Genomic DNA, 15,591 nt, shown 5'->3' on the forward strand with positions numbered 1-15,591 from the left:
ATCATCACGCACCAACCCAACCATCCGCTCCACGGCCATGGCAGCACCACCAAAGCAACTCTCGTCGACGGCGGCGGCACCCCTGGCCGCGCTCCTGGTCCTGGCCCTCGCCGCGGCCGCGGGGCCGCCGGCGGCCGCGCAGAGCTGCGGGTGCGCGCCGGACCTGTGCTGCAGCCGGTTCGGGTTCTGCGGCACGGGCCGGGACTACTGCGGCGCCGGGTGCCAGTCGGGCCCCTGCGCCGCGCCGGCGACCAACAACGTGTCCGTGGCCAGCGTCGTCACGCCGGCCTTCTTCGACGCGCTCCTCGCGCAGGCCGCCCCCGGCTGCGAGGCCGCGGGCTTCTACACCCGCGACGCCTTCCTCGCCGCCGCCGGCTACTACCCGGCCTTCGGCCGCACCGGCACCGTCGACGACTCCAAGCGCGAGATCGCCGCCTTCTTCGGCAACGCCAACCACGAGACCATCAGTAAGACCCACCGATGACCAAGAGCTTCGCTGCTGCTTCGATTAGTTCGTGCTTCGTGCTGATCGCTCGAGCTCGATCTTCTTCTCCTCAGGGTTCTGCTACATCAACGAGATCAACGGGCCGAGCAAGAACTACTGCGACCCGAGCAACACGCAGTGGCCGTGCCAGGCCGGGAAGGGCTACTACGGGCGCGGCCCGCTGCAGATCTCGTGGAACTACAACTACGGGCCGGCGGGGCAGAGCATCGGCTTTGACGGGCTCGGCGACCCCGACGCGGTGGCGCGCAGCGCCGTCGTCGCGTTCCGGGCGGCGCTCTGGTACTGGATGAACAGCGTGCACGAGCCCCTCGCCGCCGGCGGCGGGTTCGGCGCCACCATCCGGGCCATCAACGGCGCGCTCGAGTGCGACGGCAAGAACCCCAGCGCCGTCAGCAGCCGCGTCGGCTACTACAAGCAGTTCTGCCAGGACTTCGGCGTCGACCCGGGGAGCAACCTCACCTGCTGATTCCTCGGCTGATGACTAGTCGTGCGGTGTGCCAGTGTGGATGTGAGACACGAACAAGCTAGGAATGTATAGCGTATGCTGTTCTGATTCGTATTATTCGGAAAATAAAATTGATTCGCATGAGACATACTCTCGTTCCAAATTATAAGACATTTCAACAATTTTGGAGAATCAAAGTTTTTTATGTTTAACCAAATTTATATAATAGAATAATAATATTTATTATAAAAACTAAGTACCATTAGATTTTTTATTAGTTGTATTTTCATAATACATCAATTTGATATCATAAGTCTTTATATTTCTCTCTATAATTTTGATCAAACTTGAGATTGCTTTGACTCTCCAAGATTCTTGGGATGTCTTATAATTTGGAACGGAGGGAGTATTTGTTGTCGAGATAAGTCATCTGCGCGCACTGTGTGCCTAATCGTCCATTCAATATACTCAATACTAAAATGCACTTGCACTGCTGGATGATCCTTCTGCTGCTCCCTAAGCTAAGCTATCACCCTAGGAGTGAATTGAAGTGAAATGGAGTGGATTTCAGCATAAATAACTATAACTAATATATCCCTTTCAATCCCTCCCATTCCATCCCAATCCACTAGTTCCCCAACAAACGTCCCGTTTGGAACCTTGAATTCCATACTAATAATAATTATAATTTAGCCACAAATCTGATAAGCTAATATGATTATATAGGAATATATTTGTATACTATGATCGGCCATACGAGGAAAGTGATATATTTCTACTATAGAGGAGTGAGCCAAAGAGCGTACTATAAGTTACGAAATAGAAACATAGTTTGGTGGTGTATATAATCAATTTTCATCTTCCACCCTATGAATTTACGATAGATTTATATATCTAAACTTTGGAAAGTGGTGAAATGTCAAATTCTAAGTCAAATAACTTAGTTAATTAAGTAGATTTCAATTCCTCCAAACTGGGAGGATCCAAACGGCCCCTAACGGATATCCAGACACACTCTGAGTCTTCATCCCTAGCTTCCTGATTATCCAATACAGCGATTTTGGTGGGAAGCAGATGGAAAATAATTCTCGAGTGATTTGGGTGTCAAATAAAAGGGGAGTGGATTTTTTTTCCTTCTCCCACCTTATATTATGTAAATGCCAAAGCGATTCTCGTTAGCTCCCATCGGAATCTAGTGATGTTTTAAATGTTTGACTCGATTCTATGGAATCTTCTTCGAAGAAAGCTGCTCTGTCCATGCCATGGTATTTTTGAAGCTAAGAGCAAGGCTAATAATATAGACAACTGTTGGCTGTAAGGACATTTATAGCCTACCTCTCAGCCAACTAGTATAATAATTTAGTCCTTCATCATTAGTATAAGGTCCACATTGTTGGGTTTTTCCTCCCAAACAGACGAGAGATGAGATAGAGTGAGGAGAGAGCAAGCCAAGTGAGCAAATAATCAAGAGGCCAAGCCCCCTCCACCTTCACCCCATGGGGTGCTATTTATAGGGAGGAGGAGGTGGCTGTTTATACTTATTCCATTGGTGTAGTCGAATATTACAAGAAGGTCCTTGGAATTTACAAATTGATCCCTGAATGCTACAACTAAGTCCCTAGACCTCACAAACAAACCCTTAAACCACTATTTTATGCCTCTTTTGTACACAAAGGTGTGCTTACCCCTTGGAAACATAAGCCACACCCCCAACAAAAGCCCCTCAGCTAGTTGGTCTCAGCTGGCACAGCGAGAGTAAGTAGCTGACCCTGTCAAATGAGGCCTATTCACAACACAGTCTCTGGTTACAAGGAGTGTCCTTTGTAACCTTCTCATGTGCGCCTCACCAAAAACTCCATCCCAAAAACCCAGTGGGAAAAAGGGGCATGGAGAAAAGAGCATGCACATGCTTGGATTTACACAAGTGCCAGCTTTAGATCTTCGGGGATTCGACTTTGCAGGTAGCTTCGCTTCTGGGCTTCGACTGGCGAGTGGCTTCTCCTCTGAGCTTCGGGCAGAGCTCCATCTTTTAAGATGAACTGGTCCACCAGTACACCCCCATGGTAGCCTCAGCTCCGAGAACCGATGCAATTGGAGTCGTCGTGGCCAAAGGTTGCCGTAGCATCTTCAAGTCTTCTCTCACGAGCGCCGGACAAGACCTCATCATCTAGGATGAACTGGTCCTCCAGTACACCCCCAGCCCCTCTTGGCTGGTGCTCGTGAGATAAGCTTCGCATGTAGTGGAAGTAGTCAATGTAGATGACGTAGAGGTTGAAGTAGCGGCCGAAGGTGGCGGCGAGCCCCTGAAGCCAAAGCAGTGGCGATGCCGAAGTTGTCGGTGAGCCCCTTGAGCCGAATTTGGAGGCATTGCTGAAGTCGGAGATGATGTCAAAGATGTCGGCGAGCCCCTCGAACCGAAGTCGAAGGTCCCGGCGGAGACGGTGCCGAGTCGAAGGCGATGCCGAAGGTGTGGATGAGCCCCTCGAGCTGAATGTCTCGGCGGAGGCGTAGCTTTGAGCGCCAAGCTTTGTCAAAACAACTTATGTGAAGTTGATTCGACGATTTGTGCCTAGAAAAGGTGATGTATTTGCAACAAATATAGAATGGTGCAACGACCATTTATTAAAGTTGTCAACAAATCATATGTTGCATAACTGATATCTTTCTCAAAGTTGTTCTTGTACACGAGTTGCAAAAGTAATATTGCAGAAAAATAAGTTTGCGGGTCGTCACCCGACTTCATCTTGTTTTTTTATTTGGCCGAAGGTGTTTTGGCTCCATATCTCTTAGGATAGATAGCCTCTTGGCTTTCTTTTGCGAGGTATTCGTCCTTACGTGCAGGAGGTGATACTCGACTTCATTCTTGAGGTCCTAAGCCTCTTAGCTCCTCGGAACTTTTTTTTTGCCATGCATGATTATGTGTTCATGCAATGAGATGATTTGATGTATGCTTTTGATGCACATGGAGGAAGTAAAATGCATTTGTATGAAGCCGAAGGTTTTTTGGCCTCTGGTTACTTTCAAACCATAAGGACCCCTTGGCCGAAACACCCTTATAGTGTTTTGATGGCTGAAGTTTTTTTTTCTCTGTTTTTTTTTACCTGAACCAAGAGAGCCTCTTGGCGCAAAAACACTTGTGTTTGATAGCCGAAGGTGAAGGCTCATAGCTTTGAAGAACATAGTATTTGGTTGTTCATTGCGAAGGTGAAAGCCACTTGTTGATGAAAGCCATTATATTGAAGAATCAATGGTTGATGAATACCAATGGGGCTAAATCTAATAGAAGGTGAAAGCCGAAGGTCAACATATATAATGGATGACAATCTATAATGCATAATTCTTTGGCTTGGTTGTGTGGTGAAAACCATCATATCTGCACTTCAAGAGCAAAGGTCTAGTATACAAGGATTAGCTCAAGTAGGAGAAATACTCACATTGATGATAACCTGCATGTTAGGGAAAACTTTTGATACTCAAGATGTAACTTGTCATAATAGTCCCTTGGGACCAAGTGTGCTGAATAAAGCCTAGATTGGAGGTCGTAAAATGTTTTAGCTTCAAGACCCTTAGGTCCAAGAGCCCCTCGGCATTAGATTGCTTATTGCAATTTTAGATAAGTATGCAAAGTTCGCGAAGAATGTGAGCTTTGCTGACTTACACAATTTGAGCATGCAAATGCGATGGTCGATGTTTGCAACTCTTTGTTGCTTCGACTCATGATAAGATTGCGACTAACCTTCTCTAACATCAATAAGATGCATAACCTTCTCTGACCTTCTCTGAGATTAATGAGAGCCATAACCTTCTCTGAGGTCAATGAAGCTAGAAAACCAATAAGATTGTAATCTTCTTTATTGGCCAAGTATGATAACTCTGCATTTTGGAAGGGAGATTATCCTCAAGGGAGGGGTTAGTGAGTTAATTTCACTATGTAGAATAAACTAGTTGGAGAACCATAAGCTTAAAGAGCTTAGGGCATGGAATTGCAATAGCGCATAATAGTAAGCAAAGTTCTCTAAAGGATACACCCTGCAAAACGGTGTTGATATCTTAGTGGTTAGTATTACCGAGAAGGAAAAATAAAGAACTTTATATGTCGAAGGTGTTGCACATGATGCTTGCTAAGAAACTTTGTCTGGTCCTGCCAGCTTTGAAGTGCATGGATATGTAGCAAGTGATGCACGTGCAGTTAGTGCATGCATGCATACTAGCTTTCCTTTGTCGAAGGCTCTTGTCAAAGGGACAAACGCTCCAGCGAAGGTTCTTCTTCCATGGCGATTCAGCTAGGCCGAACCTGTCGGGCTCTGCTTGTTTCTGATGCCTAGTGTGTATTGAAGCCGGACTCGCCGGAGAAGCTCTTTGCTAACCGCATGCGGCTTGCTTTTAATTTGTCTTCGAAGGTGGAAATGAAGAGCATGTGGCTTTATTTGCATTCTTGTGTAAGGTGTCGTGGCTTGTTGCATGGCCTCCAAGTGAAGAATCGAAGGTGACAAACGGAAAGCTTGTGACCTGCATCCTTGCCTAAAGAATTCACATGGGCAAGCAGGTTAGCTGATAACAGCTGATCGTAGCAAGGCAGGATAACCTCCGCTGGGGACACAGCTGCCGGCCTCGTAGTAGGCGACATCATCTGGTGATATCAGCTCAAGATGCACAATAGCTGTTGATTTGCTCTCTTTTTTTTGTCAACCGAAGGTATGGTTCTGCAACACTTGGAAAATCATATTATCCCATCCTAGAAGCTATTAAGCTTCGATCATGTGCACGTGATTCTTGCCAGATTTGATAAAAGGAATGAAACACGTGTATTTGATGTGAGGTCAAGGGTAAGGATTTTGGACTTTTGCAATCCAGTAATAACCTTCGCTTGATGATTGACCAAGAAGTTGACCCATGCACGCATACGTACGTTGCTTGATGCAGCGCTGCATGCGGAGGTTGCTGTGATCCCGGGGTGGCGAGACGGCGTATGGACAGATGTCGTTAGCTGGCAGCTTCACTTAATATCTTCCACTCGAAGGTGATGGCGAAGGTTCAGCTTCCTATATATGATGGGCATCAGTAGCTTTGTGCGCGGCGGCGACAGCTAGCATCCACCTGCACTCTTGCTTGGCAACCAAGGAAAAAAAAGGCATGGAAGTCAGGTTAGCGATAGTCTCATGGATTCCCGAAGGTGAACGCTTTTGCTTTTGCTCCTCACGCGGAGGTCCCTGCCAGCTTCGCATCTTTGCGAGTTCTTGCATGGCTTCTACGTGAATGATCGAAGGTAGCACCGAAAAAGTCTGTGGCCGTAAGGTGATGCGGAGGTGATGAAGAGCTGTCGAAGTTGTTGGCAGCTCCGATCGATTCATTCGACGGGCGGCTTTACAAACTGCCGGCCTGCAATCTTGTTGACGACCTTCGATTCGTGAATTTTTTTTGTCTGGATCCACCTATGCTAGGCTGGAATAAGTCATCATAAGAAAAACCTCGGAGGTTAACCAATATTAGCCTGGGGCTCTAAAGTTGAAGCCCCGGCCCGTAGCAACATATACTTTTTTTTTTGCAATATTTCAGGAAAGGAGTCGCTTATCTTATCGAAGGTGCCTTGCAGATGGATTTAGACTTTTTGTAACTAGCTAGTAACCATCGACGCCTTATTCGACGGTGCTGGATCTGTCCTTGGCTTCTTGCCTTTCGGCATCCGAAGGTGAGTGCAACTGTGCAAGTGATTGATCGAAGGTGACAAATGACGTCAGGTCCTTGAGTTCTCGCCACTCAGCACCTTCGGCACCAGGAGCTTGTGGCCTTTTTCTTTGCTTGGTATCGTAGGTTGTTTTCTTCGCTCGTCCTGGAGGTTGAGCTGCCGGCGGAGGTTGTCGCGGTTGGTCGCTCGCCCCGAAGGTCAAGCTGCCGGCGGAGGTCGCGGTTTGTCGTGGAGGTTGCCGCTCGTCCCGGAGGTTGAGCTGCCGGCGGAGGTTGTCGCGGAGGTCGGCGGAGGTTGCCGCTCGTTCCGAAGGTCGAGCTGCCGGAGGAGGTCGTGGCTGCCGCGGAGGTCGCCACTCGTCCGGGACGTTGAGCTGGTCGTGGCTGCCGCGGAGGTCGCCGCTCGTCCGGGACGTTGAGCTGGTCGTGGCTGCCGCAGAGGTTGCTGCTCGTCCCGAAGGTCGAGCTGCCAGAGGAGGTCGTGGCTGCCGCGGAGGTCGCCGCTCGTCCGGGAGGTTGAGCTGCCGGCGGAGGTTGTGGCTGCCGTGGAGGTTGCCGCGGTTGCCGGCTGCTTGCCTTCTTAAATAATTTTGGCCTTCGCAGGTAGAAAGCTTCGCCATGGAGCTTTGAGTGGTTCACCACTTTCGGCTTCTAGTTGAGCGATTGCATGACCCATGAGAACCATCGAAGGTTCCCGGGTCCTTGCCTCTCATCTTGTGGGTGATCGAAGGTGCATGGCCTGCTCGGACCATTTCTCCGGAACCTTTGGGTTAGCAAATAATAGCTTAATTGAAATAGCTAATCAAGATGGGTGGACGTGTGTCCTTCTGCTGGCGGCGAAGCTTGAGTGGACGCAAGTGCAGTTGAGAGGCCCGAAGCTCCACCACTCATGACTCACGATCTATATATATTGCTCAGTTTACAAAAGCTTCGTGTGGTGAACCACCGTTTGGTTAGCTGGAGCGTTGCTTGCCCCACACGTGCCAATGCGCAAGCACGGCACAACCGCAAGGTTCTTGACTGCTAGCTTGGGGATCAGGTTCGAAGGTTGGTAGTGAGCTGCTAGCCCCTCCTTTGTGTACCACGACCAATAGTCATTGAATAAAAGACGTGATTAGAAAATAAGTGTTTTTTTATTTTTGCGGAGCAACATTGAGGGGGAACATCGAAGGTAATGTCAACAAAGCAATTTTTTTAGATGCAAGCAACATGACCTTCGATTATTGTTTTGTGATTGGAAGGTCGAACCAGACGTGCTCTAAAGTTTGTGCGTATGACACCTTCGGTCTTGCTTTTGCCTATTGTGCTAACATTGTAGGTATTGCTTCGCTTCAGCTCAATATCATCATTTCTCTAAAGAAAAATGAGACATGCCGAGCACGGTGGCGCCAGCTGTTGGGGGTTTTTCTCCCAAACAGATGAGAGATGAGATAGAGTGAGAAGAGAGCAAGTCAAGTGAGCAAATAATCATGAGGCCAAGCCCCCTCCACCTTCACCCATGGGGTGCTATTTATAGAGAGGAGGAGGTGGCTGTTTATATTTATTCCATTGGTAAGGTCAAATATTACAAGAAGGTCCTTGAAATTTACAAATAGATCTCTGTGCTGCAAGTTACTAGACCTCACAAACAAGTCCTTAAACCACTATTTTATGCTTTTTTTTTGTACACAAAGGTGTGCTTACCCCTTGGCAACGTAAGCCGCACGCTGTTAGTTTGCAGCTGTCACGGCCCACGCTGATGGGGCCGCGGCACAGGACCTTTAGTCCCAAACTGGAAACGGTGAGGGAGTTGAACCAGCTTAAATAGTCGGTCTCTGGGAAGCTAATAACTCCGGTTCGAACTTTTTGCGTGAAGCGAGGACGAAAGCGCAAGAAAGTTATTTAGCAGGTGTGGTTTACTCAACGTGTAGAGTAGATCTTAGCCGTTATCCCGGGCCGGGTCATTATATGGGTATCAGAGCCAACTTTCGCTGTGTCACGGGCGCGTACGGGTGCAGATGCGCGGGCATGGTGTGCATATGCGTGGGTCCATGTGTGGCCACGGTATGGCACATGCGCCGGCACTGGACGTACGGACGTGGCCAGAAAAGTCGATCCTGAGCTTGTGTACTGTATGGGTAAGCTGGTTCGACGAGGACGTTGAATCCTAACAGGGGGAGATTGTCACGGCCCACGCTGATGGGGCCGCAGCACAGGACCTTTAGTCCCAAATTGGAAATGGTGAGGGAGTTGAACCAGCTTAAATAACCGGCCTCTGGGAAGCTAGTAACTCCGGTTCGAATCTTTTGTGTGAAGCGAGGATGAAAGCGCAAGAAAGTTATTTAGCAGGTGTAGTTTACTCAAGGTGTAGAGTAGATCTTATCCGTTATCCCGGACCGGATCGTTACAGCAGCCCACCTCTCCTCTCTCTCTCCTCTTCTCTCTCCTCCACCTCAATATTTAGCCTTTTTATAGTTTGTTATAATATTTGCTCTAACCCATCACGCCGGTCACCTTGCCTGAAACCACCGGGTTTTTTTTTTAAAGAGAAACCACCGGTTTATGGCGCCGTGCTCTGTTGAGTATTAGGAGGAACTCCCCCACCTGCTGCATAATTGGAAATTATCTTCCGCAGACCAGCCAAAAACAAAGAGGAAATTGGATGGTAGCATCGAAAGATGACAACTTCTGTAAAATACCTTACAATCGTTCGACCGAAATGTCGCTCTCCGTCGCGTTACCGCTAACTCATCCGTCACGAGGTCCTTCTTCCTCCTTACTCACGCCCAACATCATCCTTCGATGGCCGCGCCAGGTACAATGATGGCGGCGTGCTGCAGCCACGCGCGTCGGGGGTCGCTGGAGGTGCTGTCGTGCTCACTACCCGCCCGCACGAGCGTCCCAGCACGCCGGCGCCCACGCTCCGTCGTGCTCGCCACCCGCCCGCACGCTTGCCCGCTTGCCAGCGCCGCATGCTCGTGCTTTCCCTGCCTCGGCGAGAGCGGCGTTGGCCGCTGGCCCGAGCTCCCCCGCCCGGGCGCCAAGGGTCCCTCCCCACGTGCCACCACGACCCAGCAACGAACACCATCTCCGATGGCGGCGCGCACCACGGCCTTTGACGGCCGGCCACGGCAGCGCTCCCGGCCCCTCGCTGGCCCGTAGCTCGGGGAGCACCACACCCACCCAACAAGTGCGCCAGGCCCCACAGCTAGGCCTTGGGGCAACCGAAGCACATAGCTCGATGGTGACACCCACAACCACGACCCGCCCATGGCGACGCTGCGCGTTCCGGCTGCTCGATGCACAGAACAAGCCAGAAAACCACTCAAGCACAATCTACCAACCGCTCTCACCCTTCCAGGTTATTCCAGAACAGACCCAAAGGACCGAGAGGACTTCGCTCACTGAAGTCAACCGTGAACTCGGAGCTCCGGAGGTGCATTCTACTCGGAAAGGGCTCAGGTGGAATGTTGGAGATCGGTGGTGCTGTGGTTGGAAGGAATTGGACTGGGATTGAAACGAACCGGATTCCCGGAAGGTGAACCCGACTCTCTGTATCGTCGTGATAGTCCCTGGATCAGTAGATATCACATACAGAACTCATTTTAATCAAATATCACAGACATAACTCACGTTTAAAACATCACATGGATTTATTTATTATATAATCCAAAGGATTGCAATACGAATCTCAGAGTACAAGCCCCTTGGGCTAAAAGAAAACAAACAGAAAGCGGAAACAGTATCTAGTCTTCTGGGCAACTCCATTTTCACGAATCCTCTCCACAGGCAGCTCGGAGTGTAGCTCGGACCATCCTTCACATCGTCTTCCTTTATCGTCCTGTCGACTCCTTTACTCGGATCCTGCATCTATCAGGCTATCCCCAAGGACGGGATAGGTTCACGTCACCATCCGGATGCAAGCTTTATGGTGGATGCAAACGGTATAAAGATAATGCCAAGGATAGGCTATGTTTTCCTATGCAAGCAATATATGTATAAGTCATCCAAGACACCTTTCAACACGGGCAGCTCCGGCATCCCGGACTCCCGGTCTCCTATCTTCCACTACAACTGTCTCAACCCTGTTTCGGTGCGGGAACTCCCTCTCTCCGCACATCAACTGCTATCCGAGTAGGAAAAGTGGACTAGGGGGAGGTAGAAAAGTATATGTGGATCTACCTACAGTGTGGTGCTAGATCCAGAGTTGTACATGACCGAGTACGCGGCTATACGTATAGTTTTCACCCTGCAAGGGTTGTACACCTGTACCCACTCGTCCCCCCGCTAGCCGGGGATCAGCTGACTAACTCCGAGGCACCAGTCAACGAAACTAACGGCTACGGCACCATCCTTCTCCTGGTCTGGGGCGCGTCCTCCCGCAGAAGGTCGCTTGGGGCTATAAAGCAATCTAGAATGGAATCTCCATGGATTCTGCGATCGGAGGCGATAGGGTCCTGCCCTCTCCCCTTGACACTGACACACTATCCTCCTACAGGTATGATGCCGCGCATAGCTAGCTCGGGCTGGGTCCCCCCTCATAAAGGTTAAGTGGTGTGCACGTTTGACATAGTTCCGTCACTAGGGCCACAAAGTCAAGTCCTTCATCCAGCCGAGGTGAGCGTCTTCGTCCAAAGTAGCATTCCGTCAACACGGTCTGCAATCGATACCCATCACAAGTATCGCCTTCTCAACTACTCCTCTACTAAAGTTCCCACCGGAACAGTCTAACACCTGCCACAGGTGCCCTTCACCCAATTACAGGTGCTGCTCAGGATCGCGCCCAACGCACAATCCCCGGCTCCCGATCCGAAGATCATGGAAAGGGTCCGCTCGCCCCCGTCGTAACCTAATCACCAACTCCTATATATGTGGAGGCAATCTTCCAGCAAGCAAGAACTATCACATCATATATTCCCATACCCCAAATCTCACACATAGTAGCCATAGCATCTAACAAATCAAAGATAAGTATGGAAAACAAGGAATACGATAAATAAATGGCCATGCAAGCTCATCTCATCACACTCAATTTGGGAGCGTAGCGTATCTAGCAAGTAATGCCTAATAGGTATTCAATCGCGGACGGGCATGAACCTGATAGGTCTTCGTAACCTTCCTCGGTCTCTGACATCTTCTGGTTGTCCGGTACGTCCTTCTGGATTCGACGGGAGTCGGGGTAGTCCTTCTGGATCCGATCAACTCCTTCTCTTCAGGACCTAGTCGTAATTACATTTAAATATAGGGATCAAAGTGCAAGAATGCACAAATCTGCTCAAATAAGATCTAACTCACAACAAAACCTATTCTATCGAGTAGATCATGATTTTAGAAGAATTATGAAACTGGTTTCATAATTTTCAGAGAACCGGTTAATTCATTAAGAATTTTCTAAGATTAAAGCATTTTCTGAAATTACTAAATGATTATCGGAAAAAATGGAAACACATAGTTAGCCACGTGGCAGCCTCTGGGCATGCCACGTGTTGGGCTTACGTCAGCACGGAAGTCAGCCACATACTGACGTCATCATGGCTGTTGATGACGTCAGCATTGACTTGGTCAACATTGACATGTCAGCCAAGCTGCGTCGCTGACTTGTAGGGCCCACACGTCAGGTTGGGTTTAAAGAAAAAGGAAAAGGCTACAAGGGTTAACGGGCTCAAAGGTGGATCTGGTCGGTTCTCTCGGCCCAACTTGGCTCGGCGGCTCGGCTAGATGAATTGGGCCGCAGAACGGGTTTCGGCCCATATTTCCTTCTTCTTCTCTTCTTCCTTCCTTCCTTTTCTTCTCTGGCCGACGACTTGGGGCCATGTGGCGATGTCTTCCTCTGACTGACAAGTCGGGTCCGCTTGTCGACGACTGCTGGATCTGCTGTAGCTCCACCCAGATCCGGTGTGGTCACTAGGGCATGTGTGTGTGCGTGCGTTCAGAGTGTGTGTGTGGGCGTCGCTAGGGTGTCCGACGGGACAAGGCAGCAGCAGCGCAAGGGCATGTTCAAGGTGATGTGGCAAGGATGGAGTGATGGCTAGGCAAGGCACGTCGGCTTGGGACAGAGGCTCGTCAGCGAGCTTGGTCGGGCAGGGCCATGGCCAAGGCGAAGCCGGTGGCCGGCGGTGGATCGCGACGGCAACGCGGTGGACAAGGTCAAGGCAAACTTGGCTCAGAACCACGACGCGACAGTTTCATATGCGTGCAGGGAAGGCTGCGACGCTCGAAGGCCGAGCAGCGGCGAGGTTAAACGCGGGGTCGTGAGCATGGCCGAAGGGCATAGCTCGACGGTCGCGAGGCAGAGCAAGGTCGGCCTCAGGAATGCGTTGACGATGTGGGTGCACGTTCATGGGCAGAACACGGTGCGTTCTCAATCCGCAGACGCGACAAAGGAAGGACAAGGCGAGAGCAACGACGAGGGTGGTAACGGGGTCACGACTTGGTCAAAGCACGGGAACGCGTCGACGAAGCGACGGCTCCGAGGGCGGTGATGGAACACGACGAGCAAGGAAAAAGGGCATGACTAGGGGACCGGCTTGGACGTGCGGTGGTGAACAGAGTTCGTGCACTCGCTGATACTCGGGAAGCCGAGACACGGCGCGGTGAGACAAGGGCCAAGCGGGGTCAACAGGCTTGGTGTTCTGTGAGGCTTTGGTGCGCGTTCACATGTGGAACGCGAGCGTTCCCAATCCATGGCGACGTGACGGGTCGGAAGTGGCACAAGGCCAGGGCCAGAACAGGGCAAGGGGAATGAGGTCACGATGGAACGCGACGACAGCGCGGCGAACAAGCCAGCGGCGTCGCGTCGAGTGCGCGTGAGCACAGGTTTGTGGCTGCCTGCAAGGTGTTCGGCAGAAAACCGAGGGGCACCTGTGGGTGTCCGGCCGCGACAGAGGCGACCAGTGTGCGTGCAACGGTGCTAGGGTGGTGTCCTAGGAGACGGTGTATAGCAAGGTAAGGTCGTGTGCTTGTATAGGCCGTGTGGGTGTGCACACTGTGGGTGCTCGACGAAATGCTCGAAAGGGCTCGTCTCGTCGCGAACGCGACGGCACGACTGCATTTATGTCCAGAAGGGCGTGGCGAGGCTCGGTTCGACCCAGCCGTGGCTAAAGGCTAGGCCTTTGAGCATGGCAGGCCGGCGCGTGAGCGTGCACGCAAGTACCCGGGAAGCCGTGGTCGCAGCACGACCGGCAAGGTTGGTTGGAACGGCGACGACGGCCTGCGGGGGTTCGCGCGGGGCGTGGCATCGGGGCGTTCTAGGGCTGTCTATGAGAGGGTTCATCGATGACGAACACGCTCGTCGGCAGCACATCACAATGGGGGTTTAGGGAGCAAGAAACGGCGACCTACCGGTGGAACGCGAGGGAGAAACAGGTGCTGCAGGGGTGAGGCGAGGCCGTGGCGAGCTGCTGCCGTGCAGTGCCGCGCAGCCACGGCGAGGTTGTCGTACGGGCGCAGGGCCGATGAAGCGGTTATGATGGCAGTGGGCGTCGGCGTCGGTGTCCTCGTGGTCGACCCCGGATGCAGCGGCCGGTGCTCCTCCTCGGCTTCCTCTCTTCCAGGACGTCGGGTTCCGGTGGCGGGCGTCCTCCTCCACAACGCTTCGGCGGCGCTGGTCCTCCTTCGCGGTGAGATCCAGGGGCTGCGGAGGCGCTCCCTGGACGGCGGCTCCTCCTCTTCCTTCCCTTCCCCTTCTTCTTCCTCTCTGCTGCGCTTCTTCTCTGCTGCGTAGGGCGACGACGGCCTCGGCAGGATGGGCACGACGGCCAGAGGGCAGCGGCGTGGCTTGGGTCAAGGCCCAGCGGCGCGGAGGCCAAGGCCCGGCGGCCATGGCGCGACGGCCACCGGCGTGAGCCCGCGCTGGACAGGGGCGCGCGGGGTGCGGCCACCGGCGGCGCATAGCCCTGGCAGCGCGAGGAGCTCCGCCCCGAGCCCAGGGGCAGCGGCCTGGCGGCGAGGCTTGGCAGCAGCGCAAGCAGGGAGGAAGGCGGCGGCTGTGGAAGGAGGAGGCGTGCAGGGGGAGGAAAGGTGGCGGCGGCATGCACTGGGACGGTGTACGGGTCCTGGCGGCGACAGCGCGGCAGCCCTCAGTCACGGGCCCGCGTGGGAGTGCGCGCTCGTGCATGCGAGCGGGAGGGCGACGACATGCACAAGGAGGGAGAGCAGGGAGGCGGCGGCTGCTGCAGGGGTAGAGGCGGCGGTTGTAGGGTGGAGAGAAGGAGAGGATTAGGATAGGGTTAGGGTTAGAGTTAGCATTACTAGAAACAGGTTGGGCCTTTGGGCCAGATCAGGCCGAGATGGGCTAGGCTTGACGTTGGGCCGGCATGTAACACCCGGTTTATAAAAGGACATAAACCGAGCAATCATATACGTGCCAGAATCAAGTCACACGTATATATAATAGAATGAACAATATATCACAGCACATATCACGTAAAAAGATATAATAAAGCGAATACGGATGTTATTTATTACATGAATGACATAAATGTCTGGTACAACGGAAGCGTAAAAACATATACGTAAACTCTCGTCGAAGCTGGGCACCACAAGGACGTCGACTGGGAGACGACCGCCTAGAAGTCCTCGTACTCTTGGTAGCTCTGGGTGAACTCCCTTGCGTCGGCGGGAACTGAGCAGCAGTAGAGTATCCCCAAAAAGGACAAGAGGAAAAAGAGTAGAGAAAGCAAGTGTGAGTACACAACTTGTACTCAACAAGTATAACACAAACTATGAGGCTCTAAGGTTGGCTGACTCAACTGCATTAGCTTTTAATTTTGGCAAAGTTTTATTAAAGCTAATTACTACAAGTGGATGAATTACCATAAATCTAGTTACATAATAATTAATCAGAATTTATTATGATACTACTGAGAACCAAACCAAACCACCAGGGGAACCCCCCTAATCAAAGGAAGATAACCCCACTAATCAAAAGGAGGATATGGGCCGCTCATGACCGTGAGCACGGCTAGTATACCAGTTT

General features: G+C 51.5%; 2 protein-coding genes across 3 annotated transcripts; one reads left to right on the forward strand and one right to left on the reverse strand.

The window, feature by feature from the left end:
• On the forward strand, nt 1-1,098 carry LOC120707779 (chitinase 6-like). The gene is made up of 2 exons (XM_039992792.1): nt 1-467; nt 559-1,098. Exons 1-2 carry the CDS (start codon nt 38-40, stop codon nt 969-971), a joined length of 843 nt encoding a protein of 280 aa, XP_039848726.1. The 5' UTR covers nt 1-37; the 3' UTR covers nt 972-1,098.
• A 9,145-nt stretch (nt 1,099-10,243) lies between these two features.
• On the reverse strand, nt 10,244-14,827 carry LOC120707788 (translation initiation factor IF-2-like). Of its 2 annotated transcripts, XM_039992805.1 has the most exons (4): nt 13,956-14,827; nt 11,800-11,833; nt 11,712-11,769; nt 10,244-10,492 (listed from the first exon to the last, which is right to left on the reverse strand). In XM_039992805.1, the coding sequence occupies exons 1-4, from the start codon at nt 14,728-14,730 to the stop codon at nt 10,448-10,450; spliced, it is 912 nt and encodes a 303-aa protein (XP_039848739.1). In that variant the 5' UTR covers nt 14,731-14,827; the 3' UTR covers nt 10,244-10,447. The 2 variants fall into 2 exon arrangements, with proteins under 2 accessions (XP_039848739.1, XP_039848732.1); XM_039992798.1 differs by having other exon boundaries at nt 11,712-11,833.
• Between the last annotated feature and the right edge of the window lie 764 nt (nt 14,828-15,591).

This window comes from Panicum virgatum, chromosome 1K, assembly GCF_016808335.1.
Source record: "Panicum virgatum strain AP13 chromosome 1K, P.virgatum_v5, whole genome shotgun sequence".
Classification (NCBI taxonomy): domain Eukaryota; kingdom Viridiplantae; phylum Streptophyta; class Magnoliopsida; order Poales; family Poaceae; genus Panicum; species Panicum virgatum.

Coding starts and splice junctions, on each gene's coding strand:
- LOC120707788 (XM_039992798.1), bottom strand. CDS start 14,730: ATGCACGAGCGCGCACTCCCACGCGGGCCCGTGACTGAGGGCTGCCGC. Junction 11,834..13,955: donor TTCTCCCTCGCGTTCCACCG/GTAGGTCGCCGT, acceptor AATTACGACTAG/GTCCTGAAGAGAAGGAGTTG. Junction 10,493..11,711: donor AGGTTACGAAGACCTATCAG/GTTCATGCCCGT, acceptor CCTTGGGGATAG/CCTGATAGATGCAGGATCCG.
- LOC120707779 (XM_039992792.1), top strand. CDS start 38: ATGGCAGCACCACCAAAGCAACTCTCGTCGACGGCGGCGGCACCCCTG. Junction 468..558: donor CGCCAACCACGAGACCATCA/GTAAGACCCACC, acceptor TCTTCTCCTCAG/GGTTCTGCTACATCAACGAG.